This window comes from Cotesia typhae, unplaced genomic scaffold, assembly GCF_013202065.1.
Source record: "Cotesia typhae breed Kobodo isofemale line unplaced genomic scaffold, CoteBio_Ctyphae contig_36, whole genome shotgun sequence".
Classification (NCBI taxonomy): Eukaryota; Metazoa; Arthropoda; class Insecta; order Hymenoptera; family Braconidae; genus Cotesia; species Cotesia typhae.
The window spans coordinates 1654728-1681534 of NW_027423744.1; the positions used below are offsets into that span (position 1 = coordinate 1654728).

A 26807-nucleotide genomic window follows, 5' to 3' on the forward strand; every position below is an offset into this window, starting at 1 on the left:
TGCAAATGAAGAAGAAGAAAATTTTCATTTGTTCATAACTAAGAAATAATTTTAAATAAAATTTTAAAAACAAAATATCTTATATGCAAATAATTTTTAAAAAATATGAGTCCAAATGAGATTTAAAAAAATTAATTAATAAATATAATAAATAATATCATACTAAAGTTAGCCGTCAGCTGTAAAATTAAAAAAATTTTTTTAACAAATCAATTACAATAAAAAAAGCTTTTAAAATTTTTCACTTGTAATTTTTATTAATTTTCACATGTGGAACTTTTTCAAAAATTTCAAAAATTTAAAACAAATAAATTATAGCCAAAAAAATAAGAACCAAAAATTTGACATCTAGATATTTAAAAAAATAAAAATGCAATTTTTTAAAAATAATTTATTGGAATAAAACTTTTTATTAAATAAAATTAAAAATTGTCAGTGAAGTTAGCAGACGTCTAAAAATTTTTTTTTTTTTTTTTTAATTAATTAAATTATAACTAAAAAAATATTTCTAAAAATTGCACTTGTAGTTTTTTAAGTTTTTTACATATGAATTTTTTTTTAATTGTTTAATTGAAATTTCTTCAATAAACAATTTATAAAAATTTTAAAATATCAGCTAACTTCATTTTCATCCTTGAATATCATAAAAATTTCCAAGCGGTATTTTCTTATTAAATTTCATACTTAAAAAAATGTAAAATAAGCAACAGAGTTTATTTATTTTCTGTAGCCGATGATAAACGTCAACGTCTGCGTCTGGCTGACATATCCACATAAGGAAGTGTGTATAAGTGTATACATATTATGTATAGTACATGTCGTTAGTAAAGTTGTCGGCCAATAAAATATGGCATCTTGAAATAAGTAGCGCGTGCTCCATTTCAACAAAAGTTTACAGAATGCATTAAAAAAACGTCAACATTACAGTTGACTCATCTAAGTAATTATTAGCATTAAGTGTTTTAAGATTTACCAAAGAAAATACAACTAAATATATAAAGTTTTTTTTTAATATTTAAATTTAATTAAAGCCAAATCGATATTTACTCTAAATAAAAGTGAAAAAGTTTATGATGACTAGCACAATTAATTTATAAATTAAAATTTTATGAAAAATCTAAAATTTAGAATTGTTATTAGATAAATAAATTTATATAATGAAGAAATTTATAATAAATATTTTTTAACATTTTACTTAATTGTTTCGGCGTTTTCAACTGAGGAAAGTTCATCCAATGATTTAGGAACTGTCATATTTGCCAACATTGTAAGTACATTATATCAACAATTAAATAAATAACTTTTTTTTTTTTTTTATTACTAAAAATATTTTTATCTATTTGTGTTAGCTAATTTTCTTTTAACTTCACTATCGATTGGCCTTTAAAAAGAACTACTAACCTACATGTAAAAAATAACTTTTACTTTTTAAAATTAGAATCTATTTTTTCACTAAATAAAAAAGATAAAATTATTTTTAATTTTTAATTAATTAAATATGAGTTTTATTTTAATAACTCTGTATTATTATTATGTTCTTTTTTTTTTGTCACTAAATAAGTATTGATGAAAATATTTTACAGCTGTTCAGACATGGAGACAGAACACCTGTGGAACCTTATCCGAATGACCCTCATGGCAATGAATCGGAATGGCCTGTACCGTTTGGTCAATTGACAACAGTAAGATTTTATTATTGTAATACTTAAATAAACAAACGATGGAACTGAAGTTGACAGACATTAAAAATTTTATAGCAATTTAATTATTATAAAAAAATATTATTAAAAAGTTTCACATGTGAAAATAAATAAAAATTACAAGTGAAAATTTTTGGAAGCATTTTTTATTGTAATTAATTTGTTAAAAAATTATTAAAATCAACAGCTGACGGCTAATTTCAGTGTTGTAACAAACGTTTAAAAAATTGTACAATTTTTCAAACAAATGAATTGTAAAAAATTTAGAAAAAAATTGAATTTTTAAAAACTATAAGCGAAATTTTTTTTAAATATTCTTTTAGTATTTACCGAAATATTAAAAACACCAAAAAAAGATCAGATACCGGTTAATTACAGTGTTATAAATTTTATTTTCAATTTATATATTTATTTATATGCTCAAAATATGTTTATTATAAATTATTTGTTGTCTTAATTTCAAGGACAATATATTTAATTTTAATTAATACTTAATCATAATGTTTTTGCAAAGAGTAATAGAAAATTATTGTTTTTGAAAAATAGTATTATCAATTCAGGTAGCAATTTTTACATAATTGCTTATTAGAATATTATCAGTGATAAAAAAAAAAATAAAATACGTAATAGTAATTTATGAATTTTCTTCATTGTTAAAATTTATGAAGCTGATAAACAAGAAACAATAAACTCTACATTATTGATGCAATTGTTATCAAGTAAAAAAAATGCATGATATTGAACGCTTATCTTATATTTTTTTTTCTACGTATCTTCATTCAAAGTATAATGAACTTGAACTATGAAAAATTGAAAAACTTGGGTCAAATGTAAATTTAATAATTAAAAAATAGATTTATAAATTTATACAATGTTGCAACTTTTAGTTATTGATCATAAATAATAGTAATAATTATTATTATTATATTATTTAATTATTATGGAACACAAATATTGAAAAAATATTTTTACATCTTCAAAAAATCAATTTTTATGGTAAAATTTTTTGATCTTTTATACTTTTCAAAATTATTGTTATTTATTGTTATTATTAAATTAAAAAATAATATAAAATATTTAATTTTCAAAATTATAATATCTAATTATTATTATTAAATTTGTACATCTAGTTATGATTATTTATTATACTATACAGGAGCGCATTTGAATTTCATCAAATTACATTTTATAACTCTTATCGTTTGTTTATATAGCGATAAAAATTTAAGTCTATTTTTTCAAATGTTTTGAAAATAAAAACTGTTAATGTCTCAATTAAAATAAGTTAGTTGGATCAAATAAAAACAACAATTTATTTTTGTTTTGTATCATATTTTAAAAAAGTAGTGATATAATTTATTCAAGACGTCAAGATAATAAAATATAGACATAAAAAAATGATTAAAAATGAGTATCTAACCGATAAGAGAACATGAACTTCTTAAAAACAAATTAATCATAGATCAAATAATGATAGAGTTCAATGTACATTTATAAATATATGTATATATTTTCAGACGGGAATGCATCAACATTTATTATTAGGTCAATGGCTACGATCACGATACGACAAGTTGATACCAGATCATTATTCGTTGGATGATATTTATGTACGAAGCACGGATGTTGATCGGACGTTGATGTCAGCAGAATCAAACTTAGCTGGTCTGTATCCACCTAAAGGCAATCAAAGATGGGACAATATGAGATGGATGCCGATACCAGTGCATACATTGCCCGAAACAATGGATTACGTCCTCGCTGGTAAAAAAATGCCGACGCTATGATGATGAAACTCATAAACTTTTGTCTTCCGACGTATTTGTCAAAATAAATCGTCAAAATTCAAAACTGTACGACTATTTAAGCCATCATGCGGGTAAAAAAATCAATTCTGTGATTGAAGTCGAATACTTTTACAATACATTGTATATTGAGGTATTATTTGTAATTTAATTATCAATGCAATATTTAAAAAAATGGGCGATTAATTAATTATTAATTTTTACAGGAATTATACAACAAAACATTGCCTGACTGGACAAAAGCAGTGTATCCAGATAAATTGCGGCCGATAGCTGAGTTTAGTTTTAAAGTACAAGCTTACAATAAAATATTGCAGCGATTTAAAATAGGTTCACTCTTAGGGGAAATGATCGATCACATGGTAGCGAAATCCGAAAATAAATTATCTCCTAATCGTAAACTGTGGATTTACAGTGGTCATGATGAAACGGTTGCTAATTTATTGATGGCGTTGGACTTATTTTATCCACACTGTCCTCCTTATACAGCAACAATTCTTATTGAGTTGAGAACTAACTTAGTTAATGAATTTTTGTAACAGTTTCGTACAAAAATACCAGTGGAGAACCGAGTTTATTGACGGTACCGGGCTGCAAGCCACTGTGCCCACTTGAAAACTTTATTAGATTGACTAAAGATGTGATACCAAATAATTTTGAGAGAGAATGTCTGACCAACTCAACAGATAATCAAAATATTTCGATTGACAATCAAAACAATTGCTACAATAATAATGATGATAGCATAAATTTTTCGATGGTCCTTGGTAAGTAAATTAAAATGACTTAACATACTTATTATTTCTAATCACTTTGCAAAATGATAAAAATTTTTTTCTTTTTTAGGAGTATTAATATCGACAATAATAATGATTATCATGATGATCGTGCTAATATTATTTTTTTATTGGCATTATAAACGTAATTACTTTCAGTATTACTTACGACTTTCAACAGAACCATTTTAAAATTTTTTTTTATTTTAAGTAATGAAAAAAAATTACAGAACTCAAATGCTCAATTTTAATTTTACATCTCATAATTATTATTATAATATACATTTTTTTTTGCATAATATTACAGAGCACTTGTCCAGATAACAGAAATTCTGTGGTTTGGTAAAGACTCAAGTGTCTGTTAAAGAATCGAATTCTTTTTTTTTATATTAATTTAATTTAAGGGGCATAACCAGTGTGAAATTTAAAAAAAATTGATTTTTTTCATATTTCGATAAGTTATGCCTTTGAAAAAAAGATACTAAAATTTTTAATCGAAATCTCAAATAGTTTTTGAGTTACAGCCATTTAAAGAGTAGCCGCTCGGCAGTTAGAATAGAATCATTTCATCTTTAAACGTGTTTTTTTCAAAACAGATAGATAAAATCTATCAAATTTATCCTAAACATCATCTAATTATCTTCAATTTAAACTATCATTGGTCTCGTTTTGATGATTTTTTTTTATTAATTCCGTGATTTTGAAAATTTGAAAAATTTTACATTAACGTTTTTCGGCCCTTTTTCTTCAAATAATTTTTAAGCCGTGAAAGATAGCTTCAATCTATCAAATTTATATTAAAATTCACATAATTATCTTCAATTTGACCTATTTTTCATCGTCTTTTGATACTTTTTTCAATTTATTTCGCAATTGGGAAAATTAAAAAAATCAAAAATAAATTGATTTTTAGCTTTTATCATCAAATGACTTTCATCTGTTACAAACTCTATTTTTTGAGTAGATGTCTTTAAATATCTATTTGTTGTAGTCGGTCTCATATCTTTTTTTGCAAAAATATAAAAAAATTTTTAGTTTAACAAGAATTTTTTTTTACGTTTCATCCACGGAGAAGGCCGGAATCACTCCAGTAGTAGAGGAACTTTTTTTTAGCGCCGCCGGAGATCGCGTGTAACTTAAAAAATATTCAATTTTTTTCTTTAGAAATTTTACCGCGTATTCTTGAAATATGTATAAACATACCCTTAAAATTTCAAAACAATTGATACAGTAGTTTTTTTTTTTTTAATTCCCAAAAATCGTTTTTTTTTAGGCTGTCACACTAGTTGAGCCCCTGAATTATTTTGACTTTTCAAATTACGTAACATTGAGAGTTATCTGATAATATTACATATTTGGAGTAATAAACTATTAGCTTCAAAAATTTTTCGTTATTATTAGTGTTAAAAATTTATAAAAGTTGATTCGATAATTATTGATTATAGTTTATTTATTTATTACATTTATATTCTTTCATTTGAAAAATTATTATTGATATAATTTTAGTATCAACTACAATTATTTACATCAGTGATTTTATTTTTTATACAAATTTTTTACTTATTGATTATAACTTAAAAAATTTACTTAAATTTATATATTATAGTGAATCTCAAGATTACAGTATAATTACATTCAAAAATTTAATAATCATGAAATAATTTAAAATACACAAATGTAAGTGTCGTAAAAATTTCAATTGATTTTTGCATTTAAATTGAACAATCATACGATCGTTTTATGCCTAGCACTGATCTTAAGTCATTTAAATTATAATTATTGAAAATAAATAAAAGTAAACTAAAAATTATAATTGTAAAAAAATATTTTTGTTTATTTATTTATTTTTAATTGTAATAACAATAATCATGTATTTATTCCTCTTTCATTCTAAATTATTAATTAAAATATATGCCATTGTACAAGATAATCTCCGTGTAACTACCTCATTTATTTTTACATTGTAAAAAATATTGATAATTGCATCAATTTTTTACATACATAACTATACTTTATTTTATGATGCAATTTAATAATAAAAAAATTTTAATTACAATGAAATAGTTTTGATTATTTTTACAATAAAATAATAATTATTGATCTAAATTTTACATTACGTCAAGTGATGAAAAACTTCCATTAATACTTTCTTGAATTGCGAATCCATAATTTGTTCTAAAAATTTAAATTAATGTTTGTGTAAGAGAGTTTGAATTTTATAATATTTTTGTGTGTTTAAAATCTTATAAATAAGTAAAAATTTATTTTTATAATACAAATAATAATTTAATTGAAAACTTAAAATTATAAATTTTTAATATTTTTTCTCAATACTTATTCAAATTTTTAATTTTAAAAATTTGATTAAGCGTATACTCAAAGGTTCTTAGTAAAATAGAAAAAAATTAAATTAGTTACTTAATTATTGTGAAGTGATTCATTACCTTTTACTTTGTTCTAAATGGATCGTTATTTGTTAATGATTATGTTTAGTGATGGGAATTCCTCGAAGTGACATACTATAATTAGTATTAAAAAAGCATGTTAGAAACATTTAATTAGTTTATTATGTGAATACACAAAAAAAATTAAATAAAACAAAAAAAGCATTTTAAAGCAAAATCAAGCAAATTTTTGAAATAATAAAAAAATTTTGTATATAATAAAAAAATAAAAAAAAAAAAATAAAATGGAAAACTTGTGAATTTTATAAGAAATTTATATCTACGTACCATGAGTAACATGCTGACATCATACGAAGAATGAATGATATAGTTTATTTAAACTATTACTTTAATGTTAATTTTTTATATTTTTTAAATGAAACTTTTTCCTTTTTTTTTTTTTATTTTTTATTGTACTTATTTTCTTAAATATTACGTCTCACGTGGGAGTAATTGTTCTGTAGACTCTTGAGACACTACTGATGTTTCAGAGCTACTAATTATAAGAAAAGTGTTACTTTTTATACAATAATTATGATTGATGGTAACGACAATGAATTTTAAAGTATAAGTTGCAAATTTCCCTTTAATTAATTAATTATTGTTATTACTGTAACGTGCTTAAAATCATCTGTTAAGAAAATTAATTCAATTAATGCGATTAGGTTTTGAACATAAAAAAATTTTATCAATGAATTCTTAAAAAATTTCTCATCTTTAACTTACTAATTTTTAATTACTGTACGTAATTTTTTTTTTTAATTATTTAATTACCATTTATCAACAATAAGAAATATTTTTCTTTACTGATTCCATAATGGCTTATCCCTAAAAAAATACCTTTAAAAATTTATAAGGATGTTTTAAAAATTTTTTTTCCTAAGGGCGTACAAAAAAAAATGTTTTTTTGAGAAACAATGTATTTTTACTTTAAATGCGTAGAAATGAAGAAATGATTTAAGACAATCATTTGTTAAAACTCGTTTTAGAAATTAAAAAATCTATTTCTATTCAAAATGATCACTTTCAATCACAAATAAATTAATTAAAGTTAAATTCAAATTTGAAAAAAAAAAAATTCATGATTTTCTATGCATTTAAAGTAAAAATACGTTGTCTCCTGAAAAAAAAAAAATTTGGTACGCCCTTATAGCATTTGTAACGCGATATATTATTTATAATTCTTATTTTGACAATAAATTAATTCTACTATTATACAGAAAAAATTTTTTCAAGAATTCTATTGACTGAGAATTTTCTAAAATTATAAAAATTTTAGAAACTAAAATTGTTACTTTGTAAGTACAAGAGAAAAAAGTTAAAAATTTGATGTTAATAAAAGGATCCGAGGAACGAAAGGTGACAAAATAATAAAAAAAAAATACGATAGACTTTATTAAACAAAAATAATTTTTAAAAACATAGAAATTAGTACAAAAAAAAATCCAATATATTTTGAGTTAATAATAAACTATTTATACCGCAAGACTTATTGAATTTTATAATAAATGAATAATTAAAAAGAAACGAAAAAACGGACAAATGAATTTAATAAGACCATCACCAAGGCATAAGCAAAAAGCAAAAATGTTTTAGTATAAATTATGAAATTTATTGATGTAATAAAATATTAATTTATTGTCGGCTACATAGTCAATTAATTAAAAGGATGGATTATAACTTAATCTATCTTATTTTTTCAGCTTACGTATTGTCTCAATTATAACCCTTACCTGGAATAATCCGCAGGGTTACTTAATGCAAAATTCATTTCAGAAGGCCCACCAATGTATTTAGCTATAAGCTGGAATAATTTAAATAAAGTACATTTTAGTTGTGATAAATCAGTATGAATTTATTTATAAAAACTAGTAACAATTTAATAAGTAAATCACTTACTCTGTAATTGGTTAAGAAATCAGCGCCCATCGCAATAGCCATATGTATGACTAAATATAAACAAAATCCAAGATAAAATATTGCATAAATAGTTATTCCCAAATAAACTGCCCAATTATCTGGCAATTGAGTTTCGACAGTGTCTTTAACGAAATAAATATTAATAGCTATTACAACTGCCGACAATGCTGTTGCAACAATTTTGTTAAACCTAGAACAAAAATTTTATTATAAAAAGAAAGAAATAAATAAGAAAATAATTAAGAGGTACAACTAGTGTAAAATTTTCAAAAAATCGATTTTTTTTTCATATTTCAATAGATTATACCTTTAAAAATAGCATACTCAAATTTTAAATCGATATCTCAAATAGTTTTTGAGTTACAGCCATTTAAAGAGTAGCCGTTCGGTAGTTAGATCGTTGCGTTAGCTACAGAAAAACGCGTTTTTTTCGAAACAGCATTTTTTGAATGTGCTAGAGTGATTACTCGAAAACAAATGATATAGTTCTCTATACGATGAATTGAATTGAATTTGTTGATTTAAGCCAAAGCCTTCGCTGGCCAAATGGAAAAAAAAATATACATTATTATGTGAATACAATGCATATTTAAAATTTTTTAGTTTTAACAGGATTATTAGAATTTGTATATACTTAAAAATTATAAAATTAGAGTAAAAATAATATTGCTTAAATACTATTTTTGTAAAAAATAGTTTGAATGTAAATTGTTACTAATAGTTTGCAACATTCATAATTTTGATTTTAATGATTTTAATGATTTAACTGAAAATTAAGTTTACAATTTAGATATCTAGATTAAAAAGGTAGTCATAAAGTTTATTCTTGAATTCTTGAAAGTTTCTATACTGGAAGCACTTATCACGTCGACTGGTAATTTTTCCCAGAGATAAATGCAGGTAACTACAAAAGATAATTCATAAACAGTTGTCGCAAATTTAGGTAACTTAAAATTAACATAATTATTTTTTGCTGCCAGTCTTTCAAATAACTCTCCAGTTTTTTCATCTGATCAAAAATCGAATTTTGGCAAGTCAAAAACGATCAAAGTTTTGGGTAAAATTCAATTTTTTTTTTTAAAACGCCGCTATTTTGTCAATTTAAGATATTTTTTTCGACCGTAAGCCATCGTACGGATAATATCTTCTAGTTTAACGAGAATTTATTTTTTTTTATTTTATCCACTAAGAAAGCTGGAATCACTCCAGCAGTGGAGGACCTTTTTTTCAGCGCCGTCGGAGATCGCGTGTAACTCGAAAAATATTTAATTATTTTCTTGAAAAATTTTACTGTATATTTTTAAAATATGTATTAATATATCCTTAAAATTTTAAAACAATTCATACAGGAGTTTTTCTTATCCTAATTCCCAAAAATCGCCTTTTTTTAGGCTGTCACACTAGTTGTGCCCTTTAACGAATGAAAGTTGACTTACTTTCCATTTTTAAATTGACCCATGACATGAACACTGCTGGTGAAAGCAATAGTCGGAAGAGTAGCAAAGGGCAATTGAAGGCTCATAACGGCGTTTAAAACATCATTCATGCCCGTGAGATCTTCGATGCTTGCGTAGAAGGCCACGAAAAACGTTGGAACAATGGCAATCGTACGCGTTAGTAGCACACGCTTCCATCTGGACCATTGTAAGTTTAAAAATCCTTCCATCGCAAATTGTCCAGCATATGTACCGGTCATTGTTGATGATTGTCCTGCAGCTAAAATACCAACAGCCCAAATATACATTGCAGCAGCTCCGAATGTGCAACCGAGAAATATTCCTCCTATATACAAGTCAGCTTCTACTAAGTTAGTGTTGTTTCTTGTCTAAAAATAATAAAAATTATTAATTAATTTATAATATAAACTATCAACCTTGCAGTCACTATGTGACTGCCGTGACTTGTGAAATATAAATAAATAAAATTTTGTTTTATTAAATAATAACTTTTGTTAAATTGCACTGTAGTTTTTTAACTATTGACGTTTTTTAAGATATAAGCTCATCCCGATGTTACACTAATCAAGAGCTTTCATTTGAGTACCCACATGCATTTTGATATATTTTTCATATATACATATATATAATATATATAAATATATGAAAAATTGATGTGGGTACTTAAATGAAAGGTCTCGATGAGTGTAACATCGGGATGAGCTTATATCTTTAAAAATGTCAATAGTTCACGAGATACTGGGTCATTTCTTAATTATATATCTAGAGGTAGAGCATTTTTGAATGTAGCCTAAATATTTATCATCATAAATTGACTATTGGTGAGAATGATATGAAAAGGTACAATTCCGGGTCAAGACTTTTCCAATGATACCAAATTTAACCATAAAAACTCATTTTATCATATAAATATATCAGCCACAAAATTTTGCTTATTCTTTTAATAATATAGATTAATAAATTAAAAAAAATGTTTGTTACTTACTTTAAAGGTATCCATTCCTAAAGTATTATTCGCACTAACACATACTTCGTACTAAAAAATGAAAATAGTTACACCCATAATTGAAAGAATAAAATAAAAAAAAAAAAAAAAAATTTTTTCGAACACTTACGACGTCGGCATTTGTTTTACCAAATAGTCCATGAGCAAAAACAGCAACAACAAATACATTTATAATAAATGATACCAATAAGGCAATGCATGACTCAATAAAAAAATATTTGTTAGCTTCTTTCACTTTTGTAGGTTGTCGTCTATCAATATCTCTTGACTGTTAATTTATATTAATATTATGTATTAGTTAGTCCAATTAATTAGTTAATTATAAATAATTTCGATGTATGATAATTATGATTGATTTAATACATACTTTAACTAAGGCACTGTGAAGATATAAATTGTGCGGCATAATAACAGCGCCGACAATACCAACAGCTTGCAATAAAACTGTACTATCACAATCTACACACATGGGTGTAAACATACCCTTGAGTACTTCTAATTGCGGTGGTGATGATTTTACATATTCGTATCCAAATGTGACTGCCATAATACTTATTAAAAGTCCAAAAAATAACTCCAATTTTCTTAGTCCATATTTGTCAAGTAATAAAAATGTAAATGTATCGATCACTGTTATTAAAACACCAGCCCATAGTGGAAGACTGAAAATAAGTATTTTATTATCAACATTTCATTTAGCTTGTTATTGTATTTGTTAATTAAAAAATTAAGTTACCCTCTATTAGATAAAAGGTACAGCGCGGTGGCAGTACCAATTACTTCCTGCATATCACTACCAATAATAGCGATTTCAGTCATAATCCATAATAAAATTCGTGGTAACTTTTTGTATTGTCGATAGCACATTTCAGCTAAATGCAATCCAGTGACAACACCTAATCGTGCACTCAAACGTTGCATTATTAATCCGAGTATTGTTGCACTTAGTAATACCCATAGTAACTGTTGAATTTAAAAAATTGTCAATTAATTTAGTGCTTCTTAGACCAAGAATAATTTCTTAGCTCAAGAATATATTCTCTTGACTCAAGAAAAATTATTTTCTTCAAAATGGAATTCTTGGTTTAAGAGTTTGGCTCTTGAGTCAAGTCAATTTTTTTTATCAGTGTATGACTGGTCAATTGTTTCATCAAATTTCGTTGGCTAAAAATTTGGATAGAAAGGCATGTTGATGATCAACAAAATAAACAAACGAAGTAAACTAAGCCAATAAATATTTTGGGGATAATTAGGGGAAAAAAAAAAAAAAAAAAAAAAAAGGACGATTTGTTGTTTGTAGTGGGAAATTGCCATATTGACATTTACATTTATTGAAATTTAATTTACCTTGTATTTAGCTTTAACTCCAGATTGTAAATCAGATTCGATATTTCCAGGATCTAAATATGCTATTGACATCAAAAATCCTGGCCCAGTGAATGCCCATAATTTTCTGAGACTAAAGAAATTCTGAAAAAAATTTATATTATTAATAAATCAATAATAGTGTATAAAAATCCCTACTTATATTATAAATGTGAATGTAAGTTTGTTTTTTACGCTTTCACGCGAAAATTACGAAACCGATTATCATGAAACTTTGTTCACATATTCTTGGAGGTATTAGAAGTAACATAGGATACTTTTTATTAAAAAAAAAATTTAATTTTTTACAAAAGATAAAAAAATTATTTGTGAAAAAATTGGAATTATATTGATCCAGTTCTATTGAAATGCAATGATCTTTGATATTTATCTAATGGCTTCAACGCGAGCGAAATCGCGGATAAAAGCTAGTTGTGATATAAACAAAAAAAATTGTTGGCAAGTTCAAAACATGTCAATATGAGAAAATATTATTTTTCTTAAACTATTCAACTTGATAAAACTCAATTGAAATTGGAATAAAAGTAAAATAAATAAGTTTATTGACGAAAGAAAATTTCTTGTTATGGTAATTTTATTTTCTTTATATACATCTCAACAGCCTAATGGCCAATAACAGAGATACAAAAAGGTACAAATGTTCTTCTGAGTAATGATTCATTTCTTGGAATATGGCCCCAAACATGATTTATACTAAATAAATAAGTGACCTATCTAAACTGATAAGTGACCTAAACTTGACATAAATCCAGACTACTCTGAATATTTTATTCATCAAAATAATAACACTGAAGTTGACAGATATTAAAAATTTTTTTAGAATTCTATAGCAATTAAATTATTAAAAAAAAAATTAATTCAAAAGTTTCACATGTGAAAATTAATAAAAATTACAAATGAAAATTTTTAGAAGTATTTTTTTATTGTCATTAATTTGTTAAAAAAATTTTGTAAATTGACAGCTGAGCGCTAACTTCAATATTATTCAAAATACACAAATTCATAGATATTAAATCACATAAAATAAAACAAAAGATATTCAAAAGTAAGAGGTAATTGTTTTAAAATTGAACAAATTTTTTTATATTAGGTATATTAAAAAATAATTTATAGAAAACTTGTATTTATTTATAGAATACTTGTATTGAGAATTATTTCTCGATAAATGCAAATGAATAAATAATAATATTAATTTTAAATTAAATACTTTTTAAACGGAATAAAAAAAAATTAATTAAGTAAAAATAACACTTCATTCATTGCAATATTTTGTTCGCTTCCTAAATAAGTAATTTTTGAATCAAATAATGACTGTATGACATTAAATTTAGCTGTCACTTCACGATTTTTTAAAATTTTCTTTAATAAATAAATTATCGCAAAAAAAAATTATTTAAAAAATGGACTTATAGAAATTTAATAAAATAAAAAATGCAATTTTTTAAAAATAATTTTTTAGTACAAATTTTTTTGTTAAAGAAAATTAAAAAATTGTTAAGTGACAGCTAAGTTAAATGTCATAATGACTGTATTGAAAATTTATGATAAAATTATTCCTCAGCGTAAAAATATTTATGAATAATCTGGTCTTTGTAAAACATTTATAAATTATATTTTCAAAAGTACAACTTGAAAATGAATGTAATATATCAAGTATAATTTGTTTAAGCAGCACAATCAGCCTGATATAAAACTTAAATAAAAAAAAAAAGTAATAAAATAAAATAACTCTTACATTATCAATTTGTGGTATTTGTATTTTAGTATCAGCAAAATATGTTTGATCACCTCCAGACGTCAGAGTAGAACCTTCATTATATCTAAGATTATTTTGTTCCTGTGATTTTTTGTCTACTCTTTTGGTGGGCGATCCTGCATTATCATTACTAGACCCACCGTAATTTCCAATACTATCATTGTCAGTCATTTTCAGGAATCACTTTTATTATTTGATTTTTTTTTTTAACAAACAAATTGAACAGTTACTTGGTTTCTGAAAAACAAAAATAAACAATAAATTAATTTTCAATTTACCATATTCACATTAAAAAATAATTACTAGTGACGTAATATCAGCAGTAAAACAACGATTACAAAGAAAATAATAAATTGATAATAGACAATTATTTAACAATATAATAGCATGCTAGATTTTTATTCCTAACCTTAATGTTTAGAATTATTTTAATAAATTTCATCCGCGATTGTTAATATGATGAAATTTATGGCGCGAAAGTTATTATTTATAAATAGTCCTTTATTTTATAACTATAACTATTAACTTAACCATTAGTATTTTTGAATATTTAAAAAAAAAGAACTAATTACACAAAATAGTTAAACATAAAAATAGATATATAATGTTAATAATCGAAAGGTTGGTTTGCGACTGAACACAGACTGCGCTGAGCTGCTGCTGCTGCTACTGCTGACCAACTGTTGATCTATCTAGTGTTTGATGATCATTGTAGTATATTTTTTTATAAGCTCTGGGTGAGTTTAATGATCATGTTTGAGATAAAATTTTACGTTTTATTATTATCATTCATATTGACTGTTTTATTTTATAGTCATATATACATTTGAGTGTAATTCAATATCCTTGACTTCAAAATCTGTATACATTTGAATCTGTATGCTAGAATGGGCCTCAGTGGAACTTTTTTTTGGAAAACTGCTTTTCTAAATTTAATTTTTTTTTTTTTAAACAAATTTGAAAAATTCTCTTGACTATAAAAGTATAAGATGGCAATAGGTATCTATTGATTGATGATACAAAAACCAGCTGACATTTGACAATTCTTGAAATTTTTTTTATCAATCAAGTGTGGGGGTCATATCTTCCACCCACTCCTTTGTAATTTAATTTAATTATCATTATTTATAACTATTAATATTCTATAATTAATTATTAGTTTATTTATTATTATTATTAAATTATTTAAGTATCATTATTTATAACTATTTAAGTATCATTATTTATAATTATTAAAATTATTTAATTAATTATTAATTTATTACGTACACATTTTATAAAAAAAAATATTTTTTAAAATTCGCACTCATCTCTGATTAAAAAAAGTATTGAGACAAAGAAAAAAGAATTGGTTTTTTTTATCTCAATACCTTTTTTTAATCAAGGATAATTTTATGACACTGAAGTTAGCAGACGTCTAAAAATTTTTAATTTTTTTTTTATAATTAAATTACAACTAAAAAAATATTTTTAAAAAATTGCACTTATAATTTTTCAAGTTTTTTACATTTAATAACGTTACGTGTGAGCCTACTCCTGGTATTTTACCTGTTACGTAAACAGACCTCCGTACTAGCTCAGCGTCTTAGTAAAATATATTTAGATGTTGATAAGAGAGGTGGGTCGCTCAGTGAATGAAGAATACCGGTGATTGTGGTAATAATTGTTTATTGGGCGTCCCCAAAACATGGGAGTTACCCGAAATGGCCCTGAGAGTCTCTTTTACAATCTAATTCTTTCTATTAAAGCGTTTCTGGATTGATACAATTATTCTTTAATGCAATACTACTGATTCTACGAGAGAGAGAGAGAGAGAGAGATATTAGACAACGGATAGAATGAGAGTAGAGACTATTAATTATGATGCTTAACAGCTCGGACCTGGATTCTGACAGACTAAACGACTGACTGATTAGAAGTGGTGGTTCCTCCGGGAGGTCCCAGGTTTTTATCACCTCGGTCGCAGGTCCCGCCAGATACCTGTATTACTGCGCGGAACTCATATTATTCCGCGGCCAAACTAAGATTATTCCGCCTTCGGGAACTAGGTAGTCATTGTTGCGTCCCTTAATCAGCAGAAAATGGTATTAAGCCGCCGAAAGTGGTTCCCCATATTAGTATACCTGGTTGCTCGGTTCCCACGAGAAAACGTCTCATCAGCATCACGTGCAAGTAGCGATTCTCGGTAACCAGAGTCAGGCCAGGGATACAACGGAAATTCGGTGTCAATTTAACGCGGGCAAGTTGGCCCATCGAATTATAGGAATATATATAGTTTACTATAATATTGACGGGAGGGTAGGCCCACCCGTCACAAATAATTTTTTTTTTTTTTAATTATTTAAGTAAAATTAAAAAAAAAAAATTTCTAAAAATTTTGAAATGTCGGCTAACTTCATTTTCATATAATTTTTTTAAATTTATACTAGTCGAATTTATTCCTTATTAAAAAAAAGAATTAAAAATGATCTCACGTGTTAAATGCTCATAAGAGATAGTATTAAAAAGGATTTGAAGGATTAGAAAATATTCAAAATGATTAAAAATCAAATCATTTTGAATTCTTTCTCATTCTTTTTTTAATGAAATATTTCATTATAATTTAATTGTTACAAAAATCTCAAAATTGTAAGATGTCGGTTAAATTCAGTATTATATCTATTGGCGATGTTGTTTGAACAAATAAAATTTTTAAGAATTGCAAAAAATTTTTTTTTTTTGCATTAACTTAATTTATCTCATAACTTTCTAATTATTTTATATAAAATGATCCTTTTATCCATCACTGTATCTTTATCACTACAACTATATAACTTTATAAAAAATCTTAAATCAGCCGAAGTTCATTATGAAACTAAAATTAGCAAAAATTTTATAATTTTTTGACTTTTTAAAACACAAATTATTATGAAGAAACATATTTTTAAAAAATTACATCAATAATTTTTTTAAACGTGTATAAGTGGAATTTTTTATAAAATTTTAATTATAATAATTCATTTGTTAAAATGATTTGAAAAATATTAAACAATTAAAAATTTTGCGCCATTGCGTCAAAAAATTTTGTTTTAAAAGTTCTTATGTTAAAATTTAACACTTTTTTGTGTTAGTTTAATACAATAGATGTTAAATTTACATGACACTGAAGTTGACAGACATTAAAAATTATTTTAAAATTTTATAATAATACAATTATAAAAAAAAAATTAATTAAAAAGTTTCACATGTGAAAATTAATAAAAATTACAAGTGCAAATTTTTAGAAGCATTTTTTTATTGTAATTGATTTGTTATTGAAATTTTTAAAATTGACAGCTGACGGCTAACTTCAGTATTATAAATTTACATCTAAAAGTGTTAAATATTCAACACAAAAATATTTAACATAAAATTTTTTAACACAATGACGCAAAATTTTTTACTGTGTAGATGTCAATTAATTTTAATATCACACGGAAAAAAGTAAATTGTAATAAATAACAGTCGATTTATAATAAGTAATGATCAACTGCTAAAAATTACCACTTCAAACAGTAAAATCATGATTCTACTATTCACATTGTAATATAAACCGTTTTCCACCCCGAAGGGAAGAAAACGATTATTTCGGGTCTTGCCAAAGGCTTGACCTTTCGGAGATTACCTACCGTTACCTTTCATGTATACTCGCCCAAGTTTTACCAAAATTTACCACTAGAGGGCCCTTAAGAGGGGAAATTACCCTTCTCCTCAGTCCCCTAGAGGTTGTGACGGCTAGTGCGATCGGTTTATCGGCTCGATCCTCAGTACAGCTCCGAAAAGAAGCCGGCAAGGCCTTACTCAGGTCAAGCCTTTGGCAAGACCCGAAATAATCGTTTTCTTCCTTCGGGGTGGAAAACGGTTTATATTTCAGGTCTGTGCCTTCGGCTTGACCTTTCGGAGAGGTGTTTGGAATCTGCCGGCTCACAACCTGCAGCGTACTGTGACCTGAATACTTAAACTTGCTTGCAAAGACAACATAGAAAAGAAACTAGGACTTAAATGAAATAATTTTTAATTAATTTTTTTTTTTTTTTTTAAATGCATTAATAAATTCCATAACTTATCAATAAACTTTTTTTTTTTTTTTTTTTTTATACAGCTATTGACTAGCTTGAAATGCAATCAAATCTTATTATTTAAAGTAAATCATTCTCTTTATAGTTAAACAAACCTTATCATAGGCCAATAAATAATTAAATATTATTAAATAATTATAAATAATTTCTCATACCGGTTTAAAAGTACTGAACATAACATTCTTAGATTTAACCTTTGGTTTCTCCACAGCTTTATAATAAAATTTAAAGAAGTTTTTTGGACCTCTCCAGTTACCACGATCTAAAATTTCTTTTAAATCTACCTTCTTATCAAAATTGTATGACGCTACTGCCGACCGCAATGAACCTGGATTCGCCTTAGTATTTGAAGCTACAAAAATCGATTTCAACCAACCAGCAATGATTGTTCGTGATGCTTCCTTTATTTTACCTCTCGTGGTAATAAAGAGACTTGATAGACCCGGAACTGATTTTCTTCTACTGGCTGACACCCGTATCAACTCTTTAATCCAGCTTACAACATCCAACTCTGGCTTGTCTGCTCTCGACAACTTCCAACCTGACTGTCTATGGCTCGCCGAGTCCGTTTTCGATCCGAAATTTGGCCAAAAGGTTACTGAATCTTTCTTCACTATCATTTTATTTATCTCCGTAGACAAAAGAGTAAGATCATGGATACGACGACCCGAAGCCAACATCAATAACATTGCAGTGTGTCTTGACACTTGAAAAATACTGTTTTTATCCGGAGAATTTTTACCAAGCCAATCGATTATTGACTCAATGTTCCATATTTCCTTGCGAGGAGTAGCTGCTTTGGCTCCTTCAGTACTAATAGCTTTCAACATGCTTCTCCTTTCGGATCTACAAAGGTGCTGATAACCGATTTCCTCACCAGAATTGTCCTATATGTCAGGTTCTTTGTTCTATGCAAATAACCAAAGTAAGTTGCTAAATTCTGCGGTGTTGGACTACTTGGGGTGACTTGGTTCGTCTTACACCACTGCAGCCACTGCTTCCATGCCGAAGAATAAGTTTTCCACGTGGAATCTCTTCAAGCTGAAGACAAGAGACTGGTATCTTGCTCTGATAATCCAGAAATCATCTCGCTCCACCCCGTACTCTCCAAACCTCCAAGCACAGGTCTTTTACATTCTGTGGAGGAAGTCCCGTCGCTAGGTCCACCAGATGATCCTCCAGGTTCCACAACTGAAACGGTGCTGCGGTGCTCCTGCTCTTGAGATCTCCTCTCCAAAATGTTTTCTTCCATCTGGGTACTACCAACAGAAACAGACCCTTTGCTGTGTTCAAGTGCTGCAAGACTTTGGGAATCAGCGGTGGCGGCGGAAAAATCCATGCTAGATTCACAGTCCATGGCCTGCTGAAGGCATTTATGAAGCACGCCTCCTGATCGTTGGCTTCTATCGTCACATATTGAGACACTACCTTCGATCTGCTTGTCGCAAACAAGTCTATCTGAGGAGTCCCCCACTTTTCGAAGATGATACTGGTCAGACTGCCCTTGAGATGCCAATCTGTCAAAGGTAAGCCCTGGACAACCTGTCTGCCAGACAATTGTATTGACCCGGCAGGTAAAAAGGAACTAGCTGGATCTGAAATTGTTGAAGTACCGACAACAGCTGCTTGGTCACAAGATGAAGAGTCTGAGATCGAGTTCCTCCTTGTTTGCGAATGTACGCCACCACCGTTTTGTTGTCCGACTGTAACAACACTGACCTGTTCTTCAAGTCGTGTTTGTATTTGTTGATAGCAATCAGTACTGTAAAGAGTTCCTTTTGGTTCACGTGCCAATTCTGTTGCTCTGGTTTCCAAGAACCCGCTTCGGTCACATTGTCCAGGTGAAAGCCCCAACCCGTTTCTGACGCATCCGTTGTTAGGAAAACATCCGGGTCGCTCCTGAATATCGGACTGGTGTGTTCGATATTCTTCTGCCACCATATGCAATCCTCTAGAGCCTCTGAAGTTATGCTCAAGCTCTTCTTTGGCCGATGTCCTGGTAGTTTTTGAATGCCCTCTGCAAACCGCGAGAGTACAGACGGCCCAGCGGGGTTACCAAGGCCGCAAAGTTCAGCTGACCCAGCAACGATGCTCCCATTTTCCAGTTCCACTGTCTCGACAATGTTATCTGATTCATGACTTCGAGGATACGCACTTTCTTGCTGTCCGGTAACCACATTCTGTTTGACTCTGTATTCCATCGAATTCCCAAGAACTCTAACTCTTTCGTCGGCGTTGTTACTGACTTTTCTAGATTTAGCCGCCAACCAAGATATCGGAGATAACGGATTGCTTCTTTGATCTGTTCTTGAAGAACCTCCTTGTCTTGATGGGCGAACAAAAAGTCGTCTAAATAGACCAGTACCCTTACGCCCAGCTGACGGAAAAGGCTCGCTATCCAGTTGCTTATTTTGGAAAACTCCTGTGGCGCTGTAGCGAGACCAAACGGGAGACAAGTAAAATTGTAGATTCGGCCCTTGTATGCCAAACTCAGAAATCTCCGATGACTTTCCTTCATCAGAATGTGAAGATACGCTTTGGATATGTCTAGTTTGACCATGAAATCGTTCCTCTGTAAGAAACTTGGTACCTTCAATTGATTGGCCAGCCGAAATTTATTGGTCTGTAAATACTGATTCAGGCGGTGTAAATTGAAGATTTGTCGGAAGCTGCCATCCGATTTTGGGATCAGGAACATCGTTGAGAGGAAGCCTGAAGGCCACCTTGACTCTTCTAGCACTCCCAGCTTTAGCAGTTCCTCCACCTCCTGCGACATTTGATGAGATATTTTGGTACCGAATCTTTGAATATTCCTCTCTGAGAATGGAATTGCTGGTGGCTTCTTCACAAATGGTATTGAATACCCCCCAATCGTTTTTATGATGTGCTCTGGAGCGCCCAGCTTGCGCCATTGGGGAATATAAAACTGAAGCTGGCCCGCCTGGAACTCGTAGTCATGCTCTTTGTGAAGTCGACTTCCGATTTCCTTTACCGGAGTCACTCTTTCTGTAATCAGTCTTTCTGTAATCTTTTCTCGATTCTTTTGAATCAGATCTGCGAAATGGAGCACGTGATGCAAGCTGAGACCTCTGTTTCTGGTAGGAAGAGTGTCCAAAACCAGAAGACTTCTGAGCAGGTTTGTCCTTTGTAGTTCCGTGATTGGAAAATCTTTCCTTAAACGGTTTTTTAGCTGGCGGGAAAACTTTGCTCAAACCACCTCGCTGATCTAAGAACTTAGACAGCAATTCTTCATCATACAGATGAGACTCTGACGATGGGATTTCTGCCAGCTTCGCTGCATGATGCTGCTCCTTGGGCTTAAAGGCCTTTCTCCGCATCTCAATTACTTCCGCTCTCCTAGCGCATGTAAACTGGAGCAGATCGTCTGAGACTTCTTTGAACTCGATTCTCCCACAAAAGTGGCTTTAATGTCTTCATACGCTCCCGGATACTTAGCTGCCAAGGATTTCATGCCCTCCATGAGTTTCTGTCTCTGCTTTAATAAGCCATGACTTAACGTGCCTGTGAATTCATCTACACGCTCCAAAAGCGTTTGGTAATAAGACTTTGACACTACCCCCTCCAGCTGTGTATTTACTTTCAATGAATCAAACACTGGTGAAGCTTGGAGCTTTTTCTGAACTTCTTTGTACCTTATTCTGCTCCACCCTGAAGAACCAAACTTCTGACACTGAATTCCCTGCGCTTTAATATTCTCTGCCGGTGGGGGAATAGTTGGTTCTTTTTCTTTTACCTGAGGTGCAAAAGACAAAGCCTCAAGATCATTTACCGGTGTAACCGGCATTCCTGATACTACTGAAGGTTCTTCAAAGGCTGGTGGGGTCCAGTCTTGTCCTTGTAAAACAGACTCACTACTGTCACCAGAATGCTCTGAGTCATTGTCGGAATAATCATCGTCCTCACTCCTTCTGTGGCCACGCTGTTCCATGTTTCGGATCTTTTCCATGACTATTCCAAACATGTGACGCATCTCATCCTGCAGTTCCGTTACTTTAGATCTTTTTGAACCTGGAGCATCCTGACTCAGATGCTCTCCCGGTCTTTTCAATGCCCGAGAAGAATCGTTCTCCTCATCAGAGTCTGAGCCAACTCCTTGCGGTCTCAACAATTCCGCCGCCCGCTTGCGTGAAATACACAGTGGCTTTACAGATTCTATCGCGTGCAAAAATTTCTGCTCGTCCAACCGAGCCTTTGAGTTTATTTACCAAAGCTGGAGGACTCATAATAAGCGCTCTAGAAAAAGACCAATTCAACATGGACACTTTAAGGTCTCTATACTGCTTCTCTGGCAAATCTGCAGCCGAAGGATTAAAGGCACGCGCCAAAGCCACTGTAGGCAAAGCGAAACGCAATTTGTTTAAAATCTGCGGGTCCACAGTCAACTCCGTTCCAAACAGAGCTTCTTTGGAAAAATCCAGTGTTTTCCAATTCAACCATCCTTCAGGCAAGCTCTCCTGCGCGACCAGCTTGACTCTATCCAAAATCCTGTGCTCTGCTTCTGTGTCAGCTGCTACCTCCATTAACTCCTCCATCGTCGTCCACTCTAGCTCCTCACTCATCTGAAACAGCCCAGGATATTAAAAAAAAAAAAACAAATATCCTTCATCCATTTTTTGGATGTTTAGCTCGAGATAGAATGTCTGCGAGCCTTCAATCATACTTGCGCCTGATGAAGCGAAGAAATAAAGTCGGTATGTAGAGCTGCATGTGCTAAGCACAAAGTAAAATGAGCCGTTTCGGGTTACGACTGCGGCTGCGTCTCGGCTCAAATCGAGCCTGCTGCTACGTCCCGAGTGGACAGAGGCTTCGAAGGAGCTATCTCCATTAATAGACGAGCCGACGGCTGCGTCTCCACAGCCTTAACGGCTGCCGTTGCGGCTCATGAGCCGAAACTAATACCGCTCGTCACTAAACATGCCTAGCTTTTACTGAAACATAAAACATTATTGCAAAAATCTTACCTCTCTTTTACTCAATCTAGCACGTCACAATTGAATAAAACAAAAATTTAGTTTTATTTACGAACGTTCACAACGTTATGGGCTCATATGCACTACTCAAGAAACGACAGCGTACTGAGGATCGAGCCGGTAAACCGATCGCACTAGCCGTCACAACCTCTAGGGGACTGAGGAGAAGGGTAATTTCCCCTCTTAAGGGCCCTCTAGTGGTAAATTTTGGTAAAACTTGGGCGAGTATACATGAAAGGTAACGGTAGGTAATCTCCGAAAGGTCAAGCCGAAGGCACAGACCTGAAATATTTACAATTTAAACCTTACAATTTACTCTTTACATGGAAGAAAATACTATTTCAAACAGTAATATTCGCCATGTAAATGTCTAAAATGTTAAAGTATAATAATTAAGAATTCAGACTTTAATATTTATCATTTCGTACCTAAAAAATGATGTTATGATAAAAATGATATTATGATATGTAAAAAGTATAGAATAAAGTTAGTAAATTTCTAATACAAGCAACGTCAATATTTACAAAGTAAAATGGTAAATTTTAAACGCAACGCTAAAAATCAAACTGTAATTATTGACTTGCTTAGACTGGTAAAATGTATATTTTAAAAGTATAATTTTTACTGTTTGAAATATTAAATTCTCCCAGAGTGAGACCCCCTTCTCTTTCATCTAAGTTCCCCTTCTCTTCATAATATAGACTATATATTGAAATGGCAATTTTTACTGTTTGAAACTGTAATTTTTAAAGATAAAAAAGTCGTTATTTACTATAGTGACAACTACTAATTACTTATTTTGGATATTAAATTATAAATTGTGGCTTTTATACTTTCTACATTAAGTTCTGTAATATTTACATTTTTGCCACCCCGATGTCCGCTTTACTGTTTGAAACTATAAAAACTAACCGGAATCCGAGTGAACATTACAGTTTACTTTTTTCCGTGTACTGTCGCTATTTGATTCATCGTTATTTTAATACCTTTATCGTCGTCTATTATAATTGTCTATCAAGGAAGTACTGCGAAAAATCACTTTTTCTGCCCTCCGGCCGGAAAGTGGCAACTTTCTGGCCGCTGAGCTAAACGAAGTTGCCACATTCCGGCTACGTCGAGCAGAAATAGTATATTACATACCTAGGCCAGTAAAATAAGAAAAGTCTCAGATCATATGTAATTGTTGGCCGAGGCGAAGCCGAGGTTGACAAACATGTGATCTGAGACTTTTCTTATTTTACTGGCCTAGGTATGTAATATACTATTTTTACAATATTCTCTATACGAATAAATTTTTTTTAATAGTCCTTGCAGTGCTAATTTTCGAAATCTTAGCAATTAAAAATCGTATATCTAACATGTCGCGTTCCAGATGCCATAAGAGCGTATAAAAAATTTTTTTTTCTGGATTCGACACATTTTTGTTCGAAATGTGGAGAAATGCTAAAAAAAATTTTTTCTTCAAACTAAAAATATTTTTGGACTTAAAAATAAAAACAGAACTTTTATTATATGCCCTTATGGCATCTGTAACGCGATGTATTCATTATCCTGACCGTAGTTAGAGTGAACATTTTATTGAATAACAACAATACAATTTTTAATTAATTTAAAATAGACAAAAAAATTATGAAAATCGTAATTCAAAAACTTTTCTCTTTTCTTGAAGACAATAAAATTTTTAAAATTATTTTCTTGAATCAAAATTTTTTCTGTTAGTGTATAAATTAAAAAAAAATTAGTTATTGTACATGGTAAGTATAATTTCATATTTTTTTTTTTTTATTAAAAAATAAATTATTTAAATTTTTGTAATTTACAATTTTATGATCTTTGTTTCCTTAGTCTAGAAAAATTATTTAAATTATGATCGTTTAAAAACTTCAATAAATCATAACACTTTTATGATTTTCTGATGTTTAAATTATATTCCATTACGCATAACACATTGGTAAATATTTTGTACATTCGAGTATACTATAAAAAAAATTTTTTTTATACGATAATAAATTTTGTAGAATCGTCAATCGTGTTATGAAAATAATATTATCTCTATTGTTCCTTTGTTAATTACCTTTCAAACACTTATCTCAATATTTTATCTATTTATACTTAATTATAAATGAAAAAAAAACTTATATACATTTAGTTTTTTTTTTTTTTTTTTTTTTTTTATTGCAAAGTCTCATGGCCAAATATTTAAAAAATTAATTTTGCTGATGATGAGTCATGACAACAATATTTATTCAAGTTATAAATATTTTTTATTTCTTCAAATGCAATGAAGTTCTTCATTTATTTTGAATTTAAATTACCTTGTAATTAAAAATTTGAAATATAATTATATCCGATAAATATAAGACTGTCAGTATAAATAATAATAAATAGCACGAGTTTAATCACGTCTTCTCATTGATATCTAATCAACTGTCTATTATATCTTACTATATTTTGACTCTTATTGATTAAATAAATATAAGGTAATATCAATATTGATAATAAAGTGAATTAAATGGTACAATTTAACTTTGTAATTAAAAAAAATACCCTACTGATAAATATAAACGTCACAAAAAATATAATTTAAAGTTGGAAAATCCAAAATAGCACCTTGTTAGCGCTCTTGTTATCATAAAGAATTAATAAAAATTAATGCAAGTGAAACTTTTTTTACATCCAACTAAAATTTTTCAGAAAATTAATCGATTTAGAGTATTAAAATCGCGTTTTTAATCTTAACTTGATAATTGGTAAATGAAGGGACTGCCCAGCGCATGTTGTAACAATTGCGCTTATAGTTATTAACGGATCTTAATGAAATTTAGTACACATGTTTTTCAGATGATTACCTCAAATAATTTCAAAGATGAGCTAAGTCGGTTAATAAGTTTAGAAATAGTAGCCATTTGAATTTTTCTGAAGATAGTGAAAGTTGCATTTTCTGTTTTTTTTTTTATTTTTTTTATTTTTAAAGAATATTTAATTGAAATAAGATACCCTGATAGCCACCTTACCTGTAACTTACTGTCAAACTACGTCCGCAATTTGAAGCTAACTTGACGGAAAGAGTTGGTAAAGCAAGCGATTAACTATTAGTTACCTATAACTTACTCTGCAAACAGAGTCATGTAAAAAATTACCGCTAACTCGATGTCAAGTTAACCGTAACTGCTAGAAGCCAACTACTTACTGAGAAAGCGCTGGCTATCAGGGTAGCTTATTTCTTGAAAATTTATCTTGAGGTTGATAAAATTGTCTTTAATTTTATCTACAAAACATTTACCGAATGATGATTTTATTAAGATTAAGAATTTTATTTTCTGTCAGTTTTTGGTAGACGGGTTATGATTAGTCCATGTAATAGAACTCACGGTGGTTTAATTAAAAATTATAATTTTGATTTTTCGCTGATAATTTAAAAATTTATTGTTTGATATAATTCTGAACTTTCCGCTAAGAAAAATTGAAA

General features: G+C 28.9%; 2 protein-coding genes across 6 annotated transcripts; one reads left to right on the plus strand and one right to left on the minus strand.

Moving 5' to 3' along the window:
• Window positions 1-804: 804 nt before the first annotated feature.
• Window positions 805-5956, plus strand: LOC141526814 (prostatic acid phosphatase). Its single transcript, XM_074241921.1, is given in 8 exon segments — window positions 805-820; window positions 1164-1267; window positions 1584-1682; window positions 3218-3468; window positions 3470-3638; window positions 3712-4036; window positions 4039-4272; window positions 4352-5956. Coding segments are annotated over 8 exon segments (1320 nt in total). The 3' UTR covers window positions 4474-5956.
• Window positions 5957-6198: 242 nt separating this feature from the next.
• Mvl (solute carrier family member malvolio) lies at window positions 6199-26490 on the minus strand. 5 transcript variants are annotated; one of them, XR_012479079.1, is made up of 13 exons: window positions 14660-14871; window positions 14230-14487; window positions 12456-12578; window positions 11845-12071; window positions 11476-11770; window positions 11218-11376; window positions 11088-11138; window positions 10082-10470; window positions 8625-8835; window positions 8459-8529; window positions 7014-7218; window positions 6726-6800; window positions 6434-6456 (listed from the first exon to the last, which is right to left on the minus strand). XR_012479079.1 is itself a non-coding variant. In XM_074241824.1 (12 exons), exons 2-11 carry the CDS (start codon window positions 14419-14421, stop codon window positions 6758-6760), a joined length of 1761 nt encoding a protein of 586 aa, XP_074097925.1. In that variant the 5' UTR covers window positions 14422-14487; window positions 14660-14870; the 3' UTR covers window positions 6199-6456; window positions 6726-6757. The 5 variants fall into 5 exon arrangements, 3 of the variants coding, with proteins under 3 accessions (XP_074097925.1, XP_074097924.1, XP_074097923.1); XR_012479078.1 differs by having other exon boundaries at window positions 7014-7221; XM_074241824.1 differs by lacking the exon at window positions 7014-7218 and having other exon boundaries at window positions 6199-6456; window positions 14660-14870.
• Between the last annotated feature and the right edge of the window lie 317 nt (window positions 26491-26807).

Coding starts and splice junctions, on each gene's coding strand:
- Mvl (XM_074241823.1), bottom strand. CDS start 14,421: ATGACTGACAATGATAGTATTGGAAATTACGGTGGGTCTAGTAATGAT. Junction 12,072..12,455: donor GAGTTAAAGCTAAATACAAG/GTAAATTAAATT, acceptor TAAATTCAACAG/TTACTATGGGTATTACTAAG. Junction 11,377..11,475: donor TTCACAGTGCCTTAGTTAAA/GTATGTATTAAA, acceptor ATAAATTAACAG/TCAAGAGATATTGATAGACG.